General features: G+C 33.9%; 1 protein-coding gene across 9 annotated transcripts in view; it reads right to left on the reverse strand.

The window, feature by feature from the left end:
• BLTP1 (bridge-like lipid transfer protein family member 1) overlaps positions 1-19,510 on the reverse strand; it is a 214,370-nt gene that overhangs the window by 172,976 nt on the left and 21,884 nt on the right. For all 9 annotated transcript variants that reach the window (XM_086704284.1, XM_086704285.1, XM_086704289.1 and 6 more), the window contains 4 exons: positions 6,532-6,718; positions 3,415-3,496; positions 2,847-3,040; positions 604-683 (listed from right to left, as the gene is read on the reverse strand). In XM_086704284.1, coding sequence (XP_086560410.1) covers positions 604-683; positions 2,847-3,040; positions 3,415-3,496; positions 6,532-6,718 — 543 coding nt within the window. The remainder of the gene's footprint in view (positions 1-603; positions 684-2,846; positions 3,041-3,414; positions 3,497-6,531; positions 6,719-19,510) is intronic.

Consider the following 19,510-nt stretch of genomic DNA (forward strand, 5'->3'; position numbering starts at 1 on the left):
ATGCTAAAGTACCATCAGCTTACCCATTATTGCTTTTGTACCAACAGTGTCAATATGGTGAAAAAGGCAAATAACATTCTAGTTTCATTTTGAAAATACCCTGACCTCACAAATCCCATGAAAGGCATAAAAAGGCCAGAAGTAGGTAAAAACAGGTAAAAATCTAATGTTTAGCTACTTTTATAAAACTCAAACCACCTGTGAAGTACTCTAACCAGCTAGATTTCAATCCTTAAACTTCAAGCCTCAAATCTAATATACTATGATTTTTTTTCTTAAGCAGTGTAAACTACCTTAACTGTCACCACATTCTCTAAAGGTTTTCACCCAAGGTCATTTACATTCACAATTTTTGAGGTATACTTGTAAAACCAGAATTGAACTAAAGATTCTTAGATTGTTCTCCTTTGGTCTGAAATAAATATTCAATTTTTGACAAATGACACAGACATTCTTTAGGTAAGCATTCTTACATCCACATTTACCATTTATTGATATTTATTTTATCGTAACTAAGGAGACTTAAGACATCATTATTCAATATCAATATTTCATAGAAGAAAGAGAATTGTAGCTACGAAACACACTTTAGAAGAGTAATACCTGGTTCATCCATGTAGTAGTAGATGTCAACATCATTTGACTGCATCACCACAAAACCTTCTCCCATTAATCTTGGTGGCCTAGAAGAAGGAGGGGAGAAGGCAAACTAAGTACATCTCCAGAATATAAAATGTTCAGTATTCTAATTATGGTAGTAATAGGAGAAAACAGAGAAAAAAATCTAAAAAGTAATCAACTGTAGCATCTTGAAAAGGGTAAACATCTTTCACATGGACAATTAAGTATTCCATAGCTAGACTAAAGAATATTCCATGTTAGACTAAATAATAAAGTGGTACTGAAAAATTTTTAGTCAATATATTAGTTTCAGAAAGAAAAAAAAATTTTTACATTTTTTAAGTTTTAAATGAGAGAAATCAATTTAAACAAAGTTTAATTAAATACAATAGAAGAACAATCATGAGAATAATTATATTCTGCATTTGCAATAAAAATTTACAATTAAACTTAAAATTCAACCATTTTATATTAATAATACCTTACAACTGAATAAGAAATATTTTATATATTTGTAAAATAAACTTTAATCTTTCAGAAATATTAAATTAAAAAATGTTGTCATTTTTATTTTTAACAACTTTATATGATCTATTTCCAAGAATATTTAGTTGATCAACTTGAAAACATACTGGAATGAATGTCTCTCTACAATCACTTTCTCACAAACTACTAATTTTTATTTGCTTTGATTCAGCAATCCTTCTCTTTGTCATCCATACACCACCATATCTTCCTTCCATAGCAAAATTAACTTCTCAGTCATCAGATGATATACACAAATTCAGCAATCTTCTTCTAAGTATGTATTAAATGGGGGCACCTGGGTAGCTCATCAGTTAAGGTCTGACTCTTGATTTCGGCTCTGGACATGATCTCTCAGTTTGTGGCGGTTCGTGGGATACAGCCCCGTGTCAGGCTCCATGCTGACAGTGCAGAGCCTATTGGGATTCTCTCTCTCCCTCTCTTTCTGCTCCTCCCCCACTCATGTGCAGACTCACTGTCTCTCAAACTTTAAGAATATGTATTAAATGACAAAAGTTAATGTTTAATATCATCATTTAATCTCCACACTTACTTCTGAAGAGTGAAAACTACAATTTTAAATCTTTTTACAAAAATTAATAGCAAAACTTCTTTTATCTTACTCTTGTAATCTTCACAAAATTCCGATTTATTCAATATTATAATTTTTACCCATAAATATAGAAATGTGTACACAGCCCACATTCTACAAGATGTTTAGCAAAATCTGTGATTATGAAGAGTGAGATGAGCTAAACACAAAGCCTCCCTGGTACTAAAGTAAGGAAAACCTCTCCAGCATTCTACCCAATCCCCAGAAAATCTAATAGCAAGCTAGCCAAAAGTTAGAACTAAGAAGGAATAATCATGCTTCTTATAACTTCATAAACTTTATATTGCCTACAAAGATAAAAGCTGCGACATAGTAGAAACCCATTATATACACATATAAATTACACAAATGCAACCACGGAGCCTCCATCACAAAAAAGAACAGAGATTGATAATGACATAAAGACATGAGAGCTCTTATCCCCCCATGAGCCTGTGGCCTGGAGTTAGATGAGAGTAATGTGTCTGCTGTTTCTTCAGAGTTCCATTCCAATCATATGAAAGCATCCCACCACAATGAAGGTGAGTCTAGCATGCATCCTTCACACAATGTGTCTAGTGGGTATCATTCATACAATGTGAAACAACTACTTCACTGATGACAAAACAAATATGAAAAGCTAGACAGAAAACTGACCAGAACTTACCTGTTAAGTGAGTTCTAAAACTGTCAGTTTTCCAAGAGTAATTTGGATTCAATTTTCAACTTTTCATTAACTCAAAATAGTACTCCACTATACTGCATTGGTTGAATATACTATTAATTCATCCCTTCTGGAAATACAAATATACCTGTAATGTATATTTTCTAACATACAAACATGTAGGCGTAATTGCCCAAAATAAGTTTCCCAAATACAGTGAGAAGGAGAAAGGTACCATTATAGGTATTATCTTTTACCAAAATATTTAAAATTAGAGTTCATCAATGAAGAGTATATCCATTCATCTTATAAAGTAAAATTACACTGCTGATTTAACAGAGAATATACCCAATTATTGCCCAATTTGTACCAAAAAAACTTAAAAGAATGCTAAAGATTCTGATATCTACATTAGATATAAATAAGTTTTTATAACTTTCTTACTCATCATTTTGAAGACCAACATATCTTGGACTGGGAACAAGCATGACTCGAACATTTTCAAGCTTTCCTTTCACAATATGCATAAATTGGTCAAGATGACTGGAAGGTGGTTTTGTAGTATAAGTTAAGAAAGCATCATCAAAGTTGATACATAGAGTTTGAGGTTGGTAATGATTTCCAAAGGCCAAACGTCCCTAAAAAGTAGACAAGAGATATTATGACATAATATACAGGCCATATTTTTTCCTTCATTGACCTAATAACAGACATTTCAAACAAGAACTAAACGATTCCACTTTAGCACTATATACTATTCAGACTACCCCACTGATCAATTTAGACTAGTGTTTAAAGAAATTTAAGTACTTTTGAATAAATAGCCCTAACAACCTAATAAATTTGTGCTATGATAGTACTGGTGTTAAAATAATTCTTTCACACTTTAAGAACTTTGGAACCAAAACAACTCTAAAAATTACTTTATTTTCTTAAGTGAAAATTTTTTTTGCAAAAATAAGAGGCTCTGTTATTAACCCACCAAACATTCATTGCAGCAGAATTTACTTACTGTGCTCACATTGACTTTTATAACTGGAATGAGTGATCTCCATGAAGATGTGGGGTCTTGAGATTCTGTTTTTACTTTAACTCTGAGGAAAAAAAATAAATTGACACACATAAGAAAAACTTAAATAGCCAAGAATACACTTGGCTTCTTCACAATACACATTAGTACCAGCTGTAACTTTCCAAATACATCTAACGACTACTCCAGTAAACAAAATAATGACAGCATCTAACAATACTAATATCTTTAAATAGCTCTTGGAATGCACTCTATGATATACCACGTTTTGATAATTTAAGTTGCCTTAAAAAATAATAATTCAGGTTGTCTTATGTCATGTTGTAATACAATGAGTATAATGATTAATGTAATGAGAGCATATCATAATTTATACTTGTCATTAAAACTTGTCACTCTAAAAACAGTTTTGTTATTATACCTTGCTATTATACCCTCCCATGCTCGTGCTCTCTCTCAAAAATAAATAAACATCAAATAATAAATAAATAAATAAATTAATTAATTAATTAATTAATTTAATTTAATTAAATGAAAATGATAGGCCAACAATAAGGAAAAGAAAGTGGCCGCTCACAAAGTACAAAAAGTTTAAGATACCAAATTTCACAACAAATCACTAAAGATTTCAGATGAGAACTCAAGGCGTATCTCTTCAATAACCCAGTAACTCCTAAATCACACTTCTGAAGCCATCTCCACTAAGGTAGTCCTCAGTACCTAAAACTAAATTTGAAACGGACCCCACCACCTTCCCCTCTAACTTCTTTCTCTAAGGTTCCCTGAGTATGACCACTGATTAAATTATAAGCTGGATTCATTACTGACTCCTCCTTCTTACTCATTCTGCACATCTAATCTATCACTGTCTAACACATTCATTTACCTAAGTATATATGGAATCCCTCCACCTTTCTGCCTTCTTGTTACCAACCCAATTGATGATAATCTTTTCCCTGAATTGTCACATCTTTCTTCCTTCTCAAAATGTATAACTTTTATTTCATTTTCTTATTGCAATAGGTAGTACTTAGGAGTGGAAAAGAGTGGTGAGAGGGAACATCCTTGCTTTGTACCTGATGTTAGTGGGAAAGTTTCTAGTTTCTCACCATTAAGTCTATTGTTGACTGTAGGGTTTCTGTAGATATTCTTTATCAAGTCAAAGAAGTTCTCTATTCCTAGTTTACAGTGAGATTTTAATCATGAATGGGGGCTGGATTTTGTAACATACTTCTTCTGCATCTATTGATATGATCATTTGATTTTTCATTTTTAGCCTGTTGATTTTTGAATGCTGAGATAGCCTTGCATACGTAATAGTTTTTTAAGTAGATGAGGGCATTTATTCTCAATTATATATTTAATGGATATTCTGTCCCAGGCACTGAGCTGAGACTGGGGATATTGAGAATATGACAACTGTTCTATTTTGAGGGAATTTGTAGCCTAGAATAGGAGTAAGAATAGTTAAGAGGCAATTTTAGTGCAAGAAGTGTTACCATAGGGAACAACAGAATTCGGTGGGCACACAAAGAAGGGTCAGAGGCAACTGGGACATGAAGGGTGAATGAGTTAGGCAAAGAATATCAAGAGTCTTCCATAGAGAAGAAACATATGCAACACAGAAGTTGTTTACTGAGGCTGGAGTAGATTGAGGTAGGAAAGGAAGAAATAAGACTTTCTATGTTTGCAGATGACACAATCTGACACAATCTGTATAGACTATCTGAAAGAACTGACAAAAAGACTCCTGGAAACAATAAGCAATTAATAGCAATGTTGTGGAATTCAAAGTTAATATTATACAAAAGTCCATCACTTTCCTATATACCAGCAATGAACAAGTGAAATTTGATATTTAAAAAAAATTTGTTTAATGTTTATTTTTGAAAGAGAGAGAGAGAGACAGAGCGTGAGTGTGGGAGGGGTAGAGAGAGGGAGACACAGAATCCAAAGCAGGCTCCGGGCTCTGAGCTGTCAGCATAGAGACCGATGTGGAGCTCGAACTCACAAGCTGTGAGATCATGACCTGAGCCAAAGTCAGCCGCCCAACCGACTGGGCCACCCAGGCGCCCCTGAAATTTGATATTTAAAACACAATACCATTTGCACTAGCACCCACAAAATGAAATACTTACATATAAATTTAACAATATATAGAAAAGATGTACATAAGGAAAACTATAAAACTCTGACGAAAGATATCAAAGAATCAAATAAATGGAGTGATATCCCATGTTAATCGATAGGAAGACTCAATATGATCAGGATGTTAGTCCTTCCCAACTTGATCTACAGATTCAATACAATCCCAACTGAAATCCCAGAAAGTTGCTTTATGGATATTAACAAATTGATCCTAAAGTTTACATAGAGAAGCAAAAGACCCAGAATAGCCAACACACCATTGAAGGAAAACAACAAAGTTGGAGGACTAACACTACCTGACTTCAAGACTTCGCTTAAAACTACAGTGATCAATGCCAACCTAATTTCCTAAGAAAAGAAGGATATCTGGGCTTATATTTTAGACCACTTCTCAAAGCTCTGTTAAATTATAATTTGTATAAATGACATGCAAAAAAATGCACTTATCTAACAATTAACAAAGTTAACAATTTGGTAAACTTTGACACGTATATAAAGTAACGAAACAATAAAAAAAAAAAAAAAAGAAACTACAGCAATCAAGACAGTGTGGTACTGGTGAAAAAATAGACACATAGGTCAATGTAACAGCTTAGAAAGCCCGGAAACAGATGAAACAAAATCATATATTTGTATATGCACCTTAAATGTATATACATGTGTATATATTCATGTGCATGCATTCAAAAGGAAAAAAACCAAATGGATAACAACAGTCATCAATGTGGAGAAAAATAGCACTAGTAAAGCAGAAAAGGACTGCTTTTTATATTATATAATTCTGTAATATTTGAACTTATAAAAGAATTGTAGAATTATTTGTAAATACAAGTCTTAGTCAAACTACAAAAAAAGATTAGGCTATGTTTAGGTGAGTAGCATCAGTGATATTCTAATAAAAGCAAATGATTAAATGTTAGAGATCAATAAAATTCAAGTGTGACAATGAACCTTTCAATTTTAGACTGGGCTCTTGTTCTTCCATTTTCCCGTGATTTATCATCCTCTTTCTTGGGTGGAATTATTGTTGGTTCCAAACCAAACAATTCTTGAAGACGTCCATAAAGATCCGAACGATTATAGACATGAAATTCAAAGTCATTGACTGTGATGTATAATCTGGTTTCTGCCTTTGGATCTAAAGATACCAATTACAAAAAAAAAGGTTTTTAGTCAACTTTTTAAAAGCTTTAGTCAAAGGTTTTATTAAAATCATTCACAGCTAAACTAACTCAATTTATTTTAAACAGAATTCTATGATAAAGAGAATCTTAAATTTTTAAAAATATATATTTAATTTATATAACACATAATTCATAAAAATATATAAACATATAAAAGTTTTTAAAGTATATAAAATAACAGAAAGAGAAAGAAAAAAGCTGATGTTACTATAATACTTCAATTTAGCATTCTAAAACAACCTGAATTTCTAAATTCTGTGTAATGACAGAATTTAAAGACTTCATGCTAAGAATAATAGCAAAGTGCCATTTACAGACTAAAAGTAAAACTTTATCCTAACAATAAAATTACAGTAAAATATAAATAGTAAAATGTTCAAAGCATGATGCATTTAAACATCACATTAGTATTTAAATTTTTACCTCATAGAAACTAAGACTTTTCATAAAAACTAGTTTATTTTTAAAAACTACACAATACTAAAACCAAGATCTTATAAACTGGAAACTTCAAATAATAATCTTCTCAAATAAAAGATATAATTACCATAAACATAAGTAACAAGAGTAATTAATAAATCCAACTACAAAAGAGATTAATGAAGCACTTGTTTCTCCTGAAGAAATAATCTAAGACACTGCATCACAGGTCAACCAAAGATGGTCAGGAAAAAGGTACCATAGTCAGTGTTTTCTTTTGTATGCTCTTTTCTTATGTTATACAAGTGGTTTTTAGGGTTTTGTTTGTTTTTTTGAGAGTGCTTTTCTTAACCTTTATCCATTTTTCTCCCTATCAAATTCAACTGAAGGACAATTAAATTAGATATGATCAGTTAGAAGAACTATGGAGAACTGTTATTAACTTTCATTATAGTAGCTTACACTGTGGTTTATTTTTATTTTTTCAAGTTTTTATTTAAATTCTAGTTGGTTAACATATACTGTAATACTGTTTTCAGGAGTACAATTCAGTGATTCATCACTTACATATAACACCCACTGCTCATCACAACCAGTGCCTTCCTTAATACCCATCACTCATTTAGCCCATCCCCAGTCCACCTCCCCTCCAGCATCCCTCAGTTTGTCCTCTATAGTTAAGAGTCTCTTATGGTTTGCCACCCTCTCTTTTTTTTTATATGAGATATACACCTTTAGTAATGTACCAAATTTCACCAAAATTAATTTCTTCTTCAGTTAGCTAGCAAACTTAAAAAAGCATATGAAATGTCAAATACCCTAAATATAAATTTTATTTTAAATAAACAAATGAAAAAAAAACTATTATTCATACCTCAAAAATAAACTATGGAAAATGAATCAAAAACTTCCATTTTTTTTTAATTTATTTATTTATATTCTAGTTAGTTAACATAAAGTGTGGTATTGGTTTCAGGAGCAGAACCCAGTGATTCATCACTTAAATTTAACACCCAGTGCTCATCTCAACAAGTGCCTTCCTTAATGCCCATCACCCATGTAGCCCATCCCCTGACCCACTTCCCTTCCAGCAACCCTCAGTTTGTTCTCTGTATTTAAGACTCTCTTATGGTTTGCCCCCTTCTCTGTTTTTACCTTATTTCTCCTTTCCTTCATCAATGTTCATCTGTTGTGTTTCTTAAATTCCACATGAGTTAATTCATATATTTGTCTTTCTCTGAGTTATTTCACTTAGCATAATACACTCCAGTTCCATCCATGTTGCTGTAAATGGCAAAATGTCCTTCTTTTTTGATCACTGAGTAGTATTCCATTGTATGTATATGTGTGTGTGTTATGTGTGTATATATATATCTCTTCTTTATCCATTTATCAGTCAATGGACATTGGGGTGCATTATCTTTACATAATTTGGCTATTGTTGATACAGCTGTTATAAACATTGGGGTGCATGTACCCTTCGAATCACCATTTTTGTATTCATCCTGAATGTCTAGTAGTGCAATTGCTGGGTCGTAGGGTAGCTCTATTTTTAATTTTTTCAGGAATCTCCATACTGTTTTCCAGAGTGGCTGCACCAGTATCAAAGGGTTCCCCTTTCTCTACCCTTGCCAACATCTGTTGTTTCCTGTGTTGTTAGTTTTAACCATTCTGACAGGTGTGAGGTGGTATCTCATTACGGTTCTGATTTGTATTTCTCTGATGACGAGTGATGTTGAGCATCTTTTCACATGTCTGTTAGTCATATGGATTCTTTTTGAATAAATGTCTATTCATGTCTTCTGCCCATTTCTTCATTGGGCTATTTGTTTTTTGGTGTTGAGTTTGATAAGGTCTTTATAGATTTTGGAAGTATAGATTTTGGAAGTTTGCAAGTATCTTCCCCCATTCTGTAAGCTGTCTTTCAGTTTTACTGATTGTTTCCTTTGCTGTGCAGAAGCTTTTTATCTTCATGCGATCCCAATAGTTCATTTTTGCTTTTATTACCCTTGTATCCAGAGACATAACTAGCAAGAAGTTACTGCAGCCGAGGTCAGAGAGGTTCTTGCCTGTTTTCTCCTCTAGGATTCTGATAGCTTCCTGTCTCACATTTAGGTCTTTCAGCCATTTTAAGTTTATTTTTGTGTATGGTGTAAGAAAGTGGTTCAGGTTCATTCTTGTACTTGTCGCTGTCTAGTTTTCCCAGCACCATTTGCTGAAGAAACTATCTTTTTTCCATTGGATACACTTTCCTGCTTTGTCAAAGATTAGTTGGCCATACATTTGTGGGGTCCATTTCTGGATTCTCTACTCTGTTCTATTAATCTATGTATCTGATTTTGTGCCAGTACTATACTGTCTTGATGATTACAGCTTTGTAATATAGCTTAAAGTGTGGAATTATGATGTTTCCTGCTTTGGTTTTCTTTTTAAAAACATTACTTTGGCTACTCAGGGTCTGTTCTGGTTCTGGTAAATTTTAGGATTGTGTGTTCAGCTCTGTGAAGAATGCTGGTGTTATACTGATAGGGATTGCACTGAATGTATAGATTGCTTTGGGTAGTATTGACATTTTAACAATATTTGTCCTTTCAATCCATGAGCACAGAGTGTTTTTTCATTTCTTTGTGTCTTCTTCAATTTCTTTCATAAGCTCTCTAAAGTTTTCAGCATACAGATCTTTTATCTCTTTGGTTAGGTTTATTCCTAGGTATTTTATAGTTTTTGGTGCAATTATAAAGGGATCCATTCCTTGATTTCTCTTTCTGCTGCTACACTATTGGTGTATAGAAATGTAAACAATTTCTGTACATTGATTTTATATTCTGTGACTTTGCTGTATTCATTTTTCAGTTCTAGCAGTTTTCTGGTGGAGTCTTTTGGGTTTTCCATGTAGAGTATCATGTCATCTGTCAAGAGTGAATGTTTAACTTCTTCTTTGCCAATTTTTATGCTTTTATATCTTTCTGTTGTCTGATTGTTGAGGCTAGGACTTCCAACACTATGTTAAACAACAGTGGTGAGAATGGACATCCCTGTCTTGTTCCTGATCTCAGGGGAAAAGCTCTCAGTTTTTCCCCATTGAGGATGATATTAGCTGTGGGCCTTTTATATATGGCTTTTATGATGTTATGGTATGTTCCTTCTATACCTACTTTCTTGAGGGTTTTTATCAAGAAAGGATATGGTATTTTGTCAAATACTTTTTCTGCATCTATTGCAAGGATCATATGATTCTTTTCCTTTCTTTTATTAATATGATGTATCACACTGACTGATTTGCAAATAGTGAACCAGCCCTGCAGCCCAGGAATGAATCCCAATTGATCATGGTGAATAATTCTTTTAATGTTGAATTTGATTTACTAGTATCTTGTTAAGATTTTTTGCATCTGGGTACATCAGGGATACTGGCCTGTAATTCTTTTAGTGGGATCTGTGCCTGCTTTTGGAATCAAGATACTACTTGCCTCATAGAATGAGTCTGGAAGTTTTTCTTCCATTTCTATTTTTTGAAATAGTTTGAGAAGAATTGGTATTAACAACATTCATTTTTTACAGAGTTAATACTTTTAGTTCTATTCCAATCTAGATTTTTTCTTCATTATTTCCTAAGATAATTGAGGGGGGAAAAAGTTAAGCCTAATCCTTAAAAAAACAAAAAACAATGTTTAGAAGCTGTAACTTTTCTGGTATTTTTAAAATAGCTCTTGACCTACGTTCCCTCCTATTTCTTCAGATTTATCACAGGATTAAAAACTAAGGCAACTCCCTAAACTATTACAGTCAAGTGTTTTGCCCCTTCTTCTTGCTGTAGGTCAAATTCTTAAAATAAAATAAAAAGAACAGGAAACACTGGATTTTAATACATTTGAAGTATTCTAAGACTTGATAGTAATAAACATCATTATCCATTTTTAAGTAAGTCATCAAACACTACCACTCATAAGGTTTAAACCTTTCCTTAGTAGTCATCCACAAACTCTTCCCAAAATGCCAGGGTCAAATATCCAGAAAAGTACTCAAATATCTCCAATTTGATAAGTTGACAGGTGACAGGTATCTCACACTTGGTATATCCAACCAAACATCTGATTTTCTCACCTGAACTTACTCGACAGTATTCCTCATCTTATCAATAATATGTCAATCTTTTCAATTGCTCGAGCCAAAAAAAACGCTCACTTTCTTTCATGTCCAGATAGTATCAGCAAATTCGGTCAGACTTCCTTTCAACATCCATCTAAAATCCAACCACTTCTCACCACTCTGGCCCAAGTTACCATCAACTTGCACCTGTTTTAATACAAAAGCCTCATAACTAGTCTCCCTGCTTTTGCCCTTATTCCCCTTATGCCAATGCCTTACACATTGGCCAGATCTTACAAAAACCTAACTGAAGTCATGTCACTCTTCCGTTCCCTCACTTTCTGATGACTTCCCTTCCCACTTAGATTAATATCAAAGTCCTTTGAGTGACCTATAAAACCCATTCTCTTTGGAGTGCCTGGGTGGCTCAGTCGGGTAAGCATCCAACTTTGGCTCAGGTCATGATCTCACAGTTCATGAGTTCAAGCCCGTGAGGCTCTATGCTGATAGCGCAGAGCATGGAGACTGCTTTGAGTTCTGTGTCTCCCGCTCTCTCTGCCCCTCCCCTGCTCACTCATTCTTTCTCTCTCTCAAAAATGAATAAACATTTTAAAAAAACAAAAACAAAAAAACTGTTCTCTTCTCTCCTAATCTTCCCTTCAAATAAACTGGTCTCCATTTTGGTAATTAAATAGGAACAGAACAACCAGGAAATGTTCTTCCCCCAGATATTTACAACTCATTTCCTTACTTGTTTCATGTTTCTGTTTAACTACTCCCAATCAATGAAGCATTCCCTGATTTCCCTATGTAAAACAGTGCCCTCCCTGCAAACCAGAACTCCTATTTTACTGAATCTGTTTTTATTTTCCTCAATGCCATATTTTCCTCACCCATTCCTCAATGCTATATATATTTACTTGCTAATTACCTGAATCCCTCCCAACTTGAATGAAGAAAGCTCTGTAAGAGAAGGGACTTGTTTTATTCACTGTTATATCCCCGGTACCTATGACAATTCTCAGCACATAAAAGGATTCATTTGTATGAAATAACAGAGCATCTTACTACAAATCATACTCCTAAGTAAAACAAAAATATCCACAAATACATCTTAGAGTTTTTGAAAACCCCACATGTAGAAGCATAATAACTACAATATGGAATATTCTTCTAGCCCCACATTGATCTATATAAGTAGGAATTAATTATTATACAATTCTTCAAGGTCATAAATTACTCAATCAAAATTTACCTCAAAACTCATTTAGATCATTTGTTTTCAAATTTACTTACAGAATAGTTTATCATGATTCCTGAATATAAATGCCCTGATCATTAGGACCATGCTATAAAAGCCACTGGATGAGCTGCAGAAGCAGCAATGGGGAAATTAAGAGTCTGGACTAGCTCCTAATTGGATCAGCGGTGATGAACAAACAAAGTGACCGTATAAAAATGGAAACAGGATTCCTCTCAATTCATAACTAACTTTCTGGATATGTACAAGCAATTCTCTTCCTTCAATATAACTGACATGATATGAATGTGACTACATTAACTTAATAAGGACACCAAGGCACAAAGCTGGAGAAGATATTAGTCTCTGAGGGTATTCTGACAACACTGACAAACACTAAACATTTGACACTAAAATACTGGAAGAGCCCCTCAACAATACCTATCCTATGTACCCAACTTTTTTTGTATTAATTATTATTTATTGTTAACTTCCCCCCACTAGAATGTAAACTCCACTAGAGAAGCATTTTTCCTATTGTGTTCACTATTACATCCCTGGTGCCTAAAATAATGTCTGATACATAAGAGGTGCTCAATAAATTAGTTAAATCATTAAATAGAAATAATGTGTTTTTTAAACTTTCAATTTATACTGAATTCTTTTTTTAAATAATCTTCCATTTCATCATGTAATACAATGTTCATAATAATAAAAGCAGCTCACCTCTATTGAAGACATGCTCTGTCCCAGCCACTGTTCTAGGCACTCTACTCACCCAATCTCATTTAATCCTCACAGCAACCCTGGTAGTCAGAGCCCAAGACTGCAAGACTAGAAAGTAGTAGAAGAACCCAAGATTCTAAATACTGGGTCTTCACCACAAAATAAAATTACTTATCAATTATATTAATAAATGTAATGATGGTTTCAAAAAAAGTTATTAATCCCTGAAAACAAAAATGTGTCAAGAATCCAGTTATTTCTTTGTAATTTTATGAAAAATTGATCAACAGTCAAACCTTAAATGCAGTATTTAAAATGCTTAAATTCTGGTAACACTAGATCTCTGAATGATATTTATCTCTCCTGGGAATCTTAAAAGCAGATTTTAAGTTTCATTTATTCTGATGACACTGAAAGTCAAAGCAAAAAATGTAATTTATATATAATTTAAGAAAGGTATAATCAGTTGACTTTTTAAATCTCATCTCTATATTAACATTGCTCTATCCTTGAAGGCAGAGATCTTTTTCTCACACTCCTTATCATCTAATATTTACATAGTGGACTCCCTGAAAGTATATGTTAATAAAATACTCAATTTGATAGATGTAAACTATAAATATAAAAGGCTCTTCACTTAATAAGCAGTTAATTTATGGAGAAAAAGGGTAAATGAATGTTGGGAAATTGCTTAAGTCTCCTGAGCAAACAGTTAATTGAGTCTTCTTGTTTTCCAAAGGGAAATTAGGAAAAAGGCACTTATTTAATTATGTAATTGGGACACATGCTATTTGTAGTAAAAAGCTATAGTGTGAAGTGCTGCCAAGGCCTTGTAATACTTTGAATCAATACTTAGTACAAAGATAAAATAGTCTACTGGCCTTTTAAAAATTGTTCAGGGGTTTCTATTTCCTTTATTTAACAAACAAATAAGATTTAGATGCTACAAATTTAGAATACTCGAGTGTATTAAGCTAAACTTCTAAGTGACACAATGACAGAAAGGGACATACTTTACTGTCATCCTTTCACTTCTTAGCAATGTAAGAACTTCTCTGGATAAGAAAGATATATCCCTCATTATTCAGATCGGTATTGATTTAAACACTGTATCATCACATATCAAGAAGCAATGGATCCTGCTTATTTTCCAAAAGAATGGCTTGAAATCAACTATCCTAAAAACCAAAATAAAGGTTTTTGATGGATATCCTCATCAATTGGTCTTTGGCCAACAACCAAATCACTAATTTCATGACCTAGGAAATATTTTACAACAAAGCTATGGTAAACAAATCAGATCTGCTTTTCCTTTTTTAAAAAAAAAGATTAAACTGAACAACTGACAACTTTAAATCTGCTCCTGGATTAAATTATTCCAGCCAAGCTCAATGACACAGAATTTCTATACTTGAACACTCCTCTTTTCTCCTAATAAAACAGTTCTAAAACTTCCTCATGAAAATCTTAGCCTTACCCACAGACAGACCTTAGCCTATCTCCTTGGAAGGCTAGTGGCAATTATCTATTCAGGTACACACTCCAATTAGACTTTCAAATTTTTCACCAAGAAATGTCAACTATCTCTACTTCCTGCTTAACTGTCAAAGTACATGGATCTGCCTTTAACCAGTAGGAAATAATATCTAGAATTAAGGTCTCATTAGTGAACATAATCCACCATTTTAATAAATTCCATAATACTGCCCAACTTTTTATCAAAAGCTTAGTTTGCAATCTATTCAATCCTCTACATACTATATTCTAAATTCTATCTCTGAATCATGCTAGATTAATAATGTACCTAGACCAAACCGCTTATTCCTACGTTGCTATTTGGCATTGTGTCTTCATTTTTTTTAAGTTTTATTTATTTATTTTGAGAGAGCAAGCATGAGTGGGTTAGATGTAGAGACAGAGAGAAAGAGAGAGAGAGATAGGGAGAGAGAGAGAATCCCAAGCAGGCTCTGCACTATCAGCACAGAGCCTGATGTGGGGCTTGAACTCACAAATGCAAGATGACGATCTGAGCCAAAACCAAGAGTTGGATGCTTAACCAACTGAGCCACCCAGGTGCCCCTTATAACTTTACTTTTGAAACGTGTGACTATGAGCATCTTGAGAATATCATCCTCTGTAACAGAGAATTTATTTTAAAAGCACTTGGAGGAGAAACTTCTTCGACCCTCACCAAAGCTGTGCTCCTCCTGATGAACAACACATAGATTTAAATGTTAAAATGTAGAGCAATCACTATCCAAATAACACCAGCATTCTTTAAAGAGCTAGAACAAACAATCCTAAGATTTGTATGGAACCAGAAAAGACCTCAAATAGCCACAGCAATTTTCAAAAACAAAACCAAACCTGGAGGCATCACAATCCCGGACTTCAAGATGTATTACAAAGCTGTAATCAACACGATAGTATGGTACTGGCACATAAACAGACACTCAGATCAATGGAACACAATACAGAAGCCAGAAATGGACTCACAAACATATGGCCAACTAATCTTTGACAAAGCAGGAAAGAATGTCCAATGGAATAAAGACAGTCTCTTCAGCAAATGATGCTGGGGAAACTGGACAGGAACATGCAGAAAAATGCACCTGGACCACTTTCTTACACCATACAGAAAAATATACTCAAAATGGATGGAAGATGTAAATGTAAGACAGGAAGCCATCAAAATCCTAGAGGAGGAAGCAGACAAAAACCTCTTTGACCTCAGCCACAGCATCTTCTTACTCAGCATGTCTCTGTGTTGAAACAAAAGCAAAAATGAACTACTGGGACCTCATCAAAATAAAAAGCTTCTGTACAGCAAAGGAAACAATCAGCAAAACTAAAAGGCAACTGATGAAATAGGAGAAGATATTTGCAAACGACATATCAGATAAAGGGCTAGTATCCAAAATCTATAAAGAACTTACAAAACTCGACACCCAAAAAAACAAATAATCCAGTGAAGAAATGGGCAAAAGACATGAATAGACACTTCTCCAAAGAAGACATCCAGATGGTGAACAGACACATGAAAAAATGCTCAACATCACTCATCATCAGGGAAATACAAAGAAAAACCACAATGAGATACCACCTCACACCTGTCAAAATGGTAACATTAACAACTCATGCAGCAACAGATGTTAGTGAGGATGTGGACAAGACAATCCCTTTTGCACTGCTGGTGGAAATGCAAACTGGTGTATCCACTCTGGAAAACAGTATGGAGGTTCCTCAAAAAATTAAAAATAGAACTACCCTACAACCCAGCAATTGCACTATTAGGTATTTACCCAAAGGATACAGATGTGCTGTTTCGAAGGGGCACATGCACCTCAATGTTTATAGCAGCACGATCAACACTAGCCAAAGTATGAATAGTCCAAATGTCCATCGACACATGAATGGATAAAGATGTGGTATATACATACAATGGAGTATTACTCAGCAATCAAAAAGAATGAAATCTTGCCATTTGCAACTATGTGGATGGAACTGGAGGGTATTATGCTGAGTGAAATTAGTCAGAGAAGGACAAAAATATATGACTCCACTCATATGAGGAATTTAAGATACTAAACAGATGAACATAAGGGAAGGGAAGCAAAAAGAATACAAAAACAGGGAGGGGGACAAAACATAAGAGACTCTTAAATATAGAGAATAGAGGGTTGCTGGAAGGGTTGTGGGAGGGGGGGATGGGCTAAACCGGTAAGGGGCATTAAGGAGTCTACTCCTGAAATCATTGTTGCACTATATGCTAACTTGGATGTCAATTAAACAATAAATAAATTTAGAAAGAAAGAAAGAAAGAAAGAAAGAAAGAAAGAAAGAAAGAAAGAAAGAAAGAAAGAAAGAAAGAAAGAAAGAAAGAAAAAAGGTTAAAATATAGGAAAAACTATGAGCAAATAATTAGAATTTCAAATGTGATAACTAATAAAGTCTACCAACTTTTAACATCACTATAAGATGAGGTGTGTTATCTTTTCTATTGCAAGCACTAGCACACCAAAAATAAGAAAAAATAATTTAGATATTCTTTAATTTTTTTAATATTTATTCATTTTTGAGAAACAGAGCACAAGCGGGGGAGGGGCAGAGAGAATGGGACATAGAATCTTCAGAGACACAGAATCTGAAGCAGGCTCCAGGCTCTGAGCTGCCAGCACAGAGGCCAATATGGGGCTAGAACCCATGAACCGCGAGATCATGACCTGAGCCGAAGTTGGATGCTCAAATGACCAAGCCACCCAGGTGCCTCAATTTAGATATTCTTATATATTAAGATATAAAATATCCAAAAATTTTATTTCTATTCTTTATCAAGGACAATTACAGAGAAAACTGAGACACAGAAATATGTTAACATTAAGACAAAAAGAATCCAAGACACAAAAAACAGCATAGGAGAGCCAGTCTAGGAAGGGCTACTGTATGAGCTATTTATATTAATCTGGGATGTATTCATCAGAAGTAGTAATTACATTTTGCTATATCCTTTGAAATGAGGTAAGTTCATATCACTCCCTTTCTCAAAAATCTTAAATGGCAGAGACTCCCAGGTGTTCAATATCCTTCACAATACAGTTTCATCCCCTATTACTCCTGTATCTTATATTTATCACCAAATTGAGTTACTTTCTAATTTCTAAACACACCCCTGTTTTCCAACCTCAACACCATTGATTAAACCAGTTGTTTCGCCTGAGGTACACTCTCTTCTATTCCACCTCTGCTTGACGTAATCCTACCCACTGTCATCATGCATGCTACTTAAGAGATAGGACTTTCACAACATTCTGTCTCCTAACATATGGGCATAACTTTAATCGTCATCACACCATGACCCTGCTGGGACCACATCAGGTGTGCCATACTAAAAATGATAACTTTGAGGACGGTATTTTTCCTCAACACACATTCACTGTTCCCTCTCTCCTTTAATGATAATTACTTATATGCATGTATATCCTGAAATAGATTTGAGTAACACCCAACTCCACCTTTTTAAATCCCCCCTTTCAGCTTAACACAAGAATCAGTAAAATGAATACACAATATCTGTTAAATAAGGTAAAGATTTTTATTAAAAGCTACCTCTTTTCATGAAGGACTTGGGTCAGCTACTCTTGACCACATCCATGTATTTTGATGTAAAGTAATCTACTTTAAGGAGATGAAATATTTCATGACAAAATTAAGCAATTATTTTCTTCAAAAAAAAGCTATTAACAATTTAAGACAGTATTTTGCATGTCTACGAAAATTCTAAAGTGGGCAATCTCATTAGGCTTAGCTTTAAGACTTGCAGTTGCCTCTGGATACTGCAAATTATCATATTCATTCCTCTCATAAGCTGCTATCAGTGTTTATATATAAGAATTTCCAAGAACCTACCTGGGCCATATTTGACAAGCGTGTTTTATAATATAAGGAGCACTAGACTAGAAGTCAGCAGACTTCAGTTTTCATTCTGGTTTTATCAGTTATTAATCACAGGAATTTCTGTTTTTCCATTTGCAAAATGTGGATTGTTGAGAACATTAGTTGCTTCCAAATTGATAAAGGATTTTGAGAAAATCAGTTGTTCCCTAATTGTGTTCCTTAGAATCCTGGGGTAAAAAGCATGGGGTAGTGGGAGGGGTTTTTTTCAAATGGGTCTACTGAACTCATATACCTATAATTTCATTGGTTCATAAGAACATCTTTAAAACACTGAAAAAAATTGAAGTCACTCAATCTCTGCTCAAAATTATCCAACAAACAACTCTAATTTTTAGAAAACTTTTTCCAGACACGAAATCTGCCCATTATTTTTTCTAGTCATTCTATTTCATTAATTCTATAGATACCAAATTCTTATCAATTTATGCCAGTCATTTCAAGGTACATGATAGATTATGTTGAAGGGGGAAAAGCTTGTGGGAGCAAGGGAATGACAGTAAAAAAAAAAAAAAAAAGACTAAAAGTGAAGTAACAATGAATTCAAAAGTAATTTAGGCTACCTCAATCCTGTGCTAAGTTTAAAAACTTTTGGAACTTTAATTTCCCATAGAAATAAAATTATAAATAACAGCAAGGTTCCTAAAGTGAACCCACCAAAAAAAGGAAAAAATTGGGAAGTTCCAAAGTTCTGTAGAACCTAACCACCATTTCAGAATTGCAATGTGGGGTGCCAGAAACACCGAATGTGCTAACAGCTAAGAAAAGGTGCAGGAGTGTCATCATCTTCTGACACTATTCTCCAAGTCCCCACCTAAAA

Source organism: Puma concolor, chromosome B1 (genome assembly GCF_028749965.1).
Source record: "Puma concolor isolate L17-30 chromosome B1, mPumCon1.1.hap2, whole genome shotgun sequence".
Classification (NCBI taxonomy): domain Eukaryota; kingdom Metazoa; phylum Chordata; class Mammalia; order Carnivora; family Felidae; genus Puma; species Puma concolor.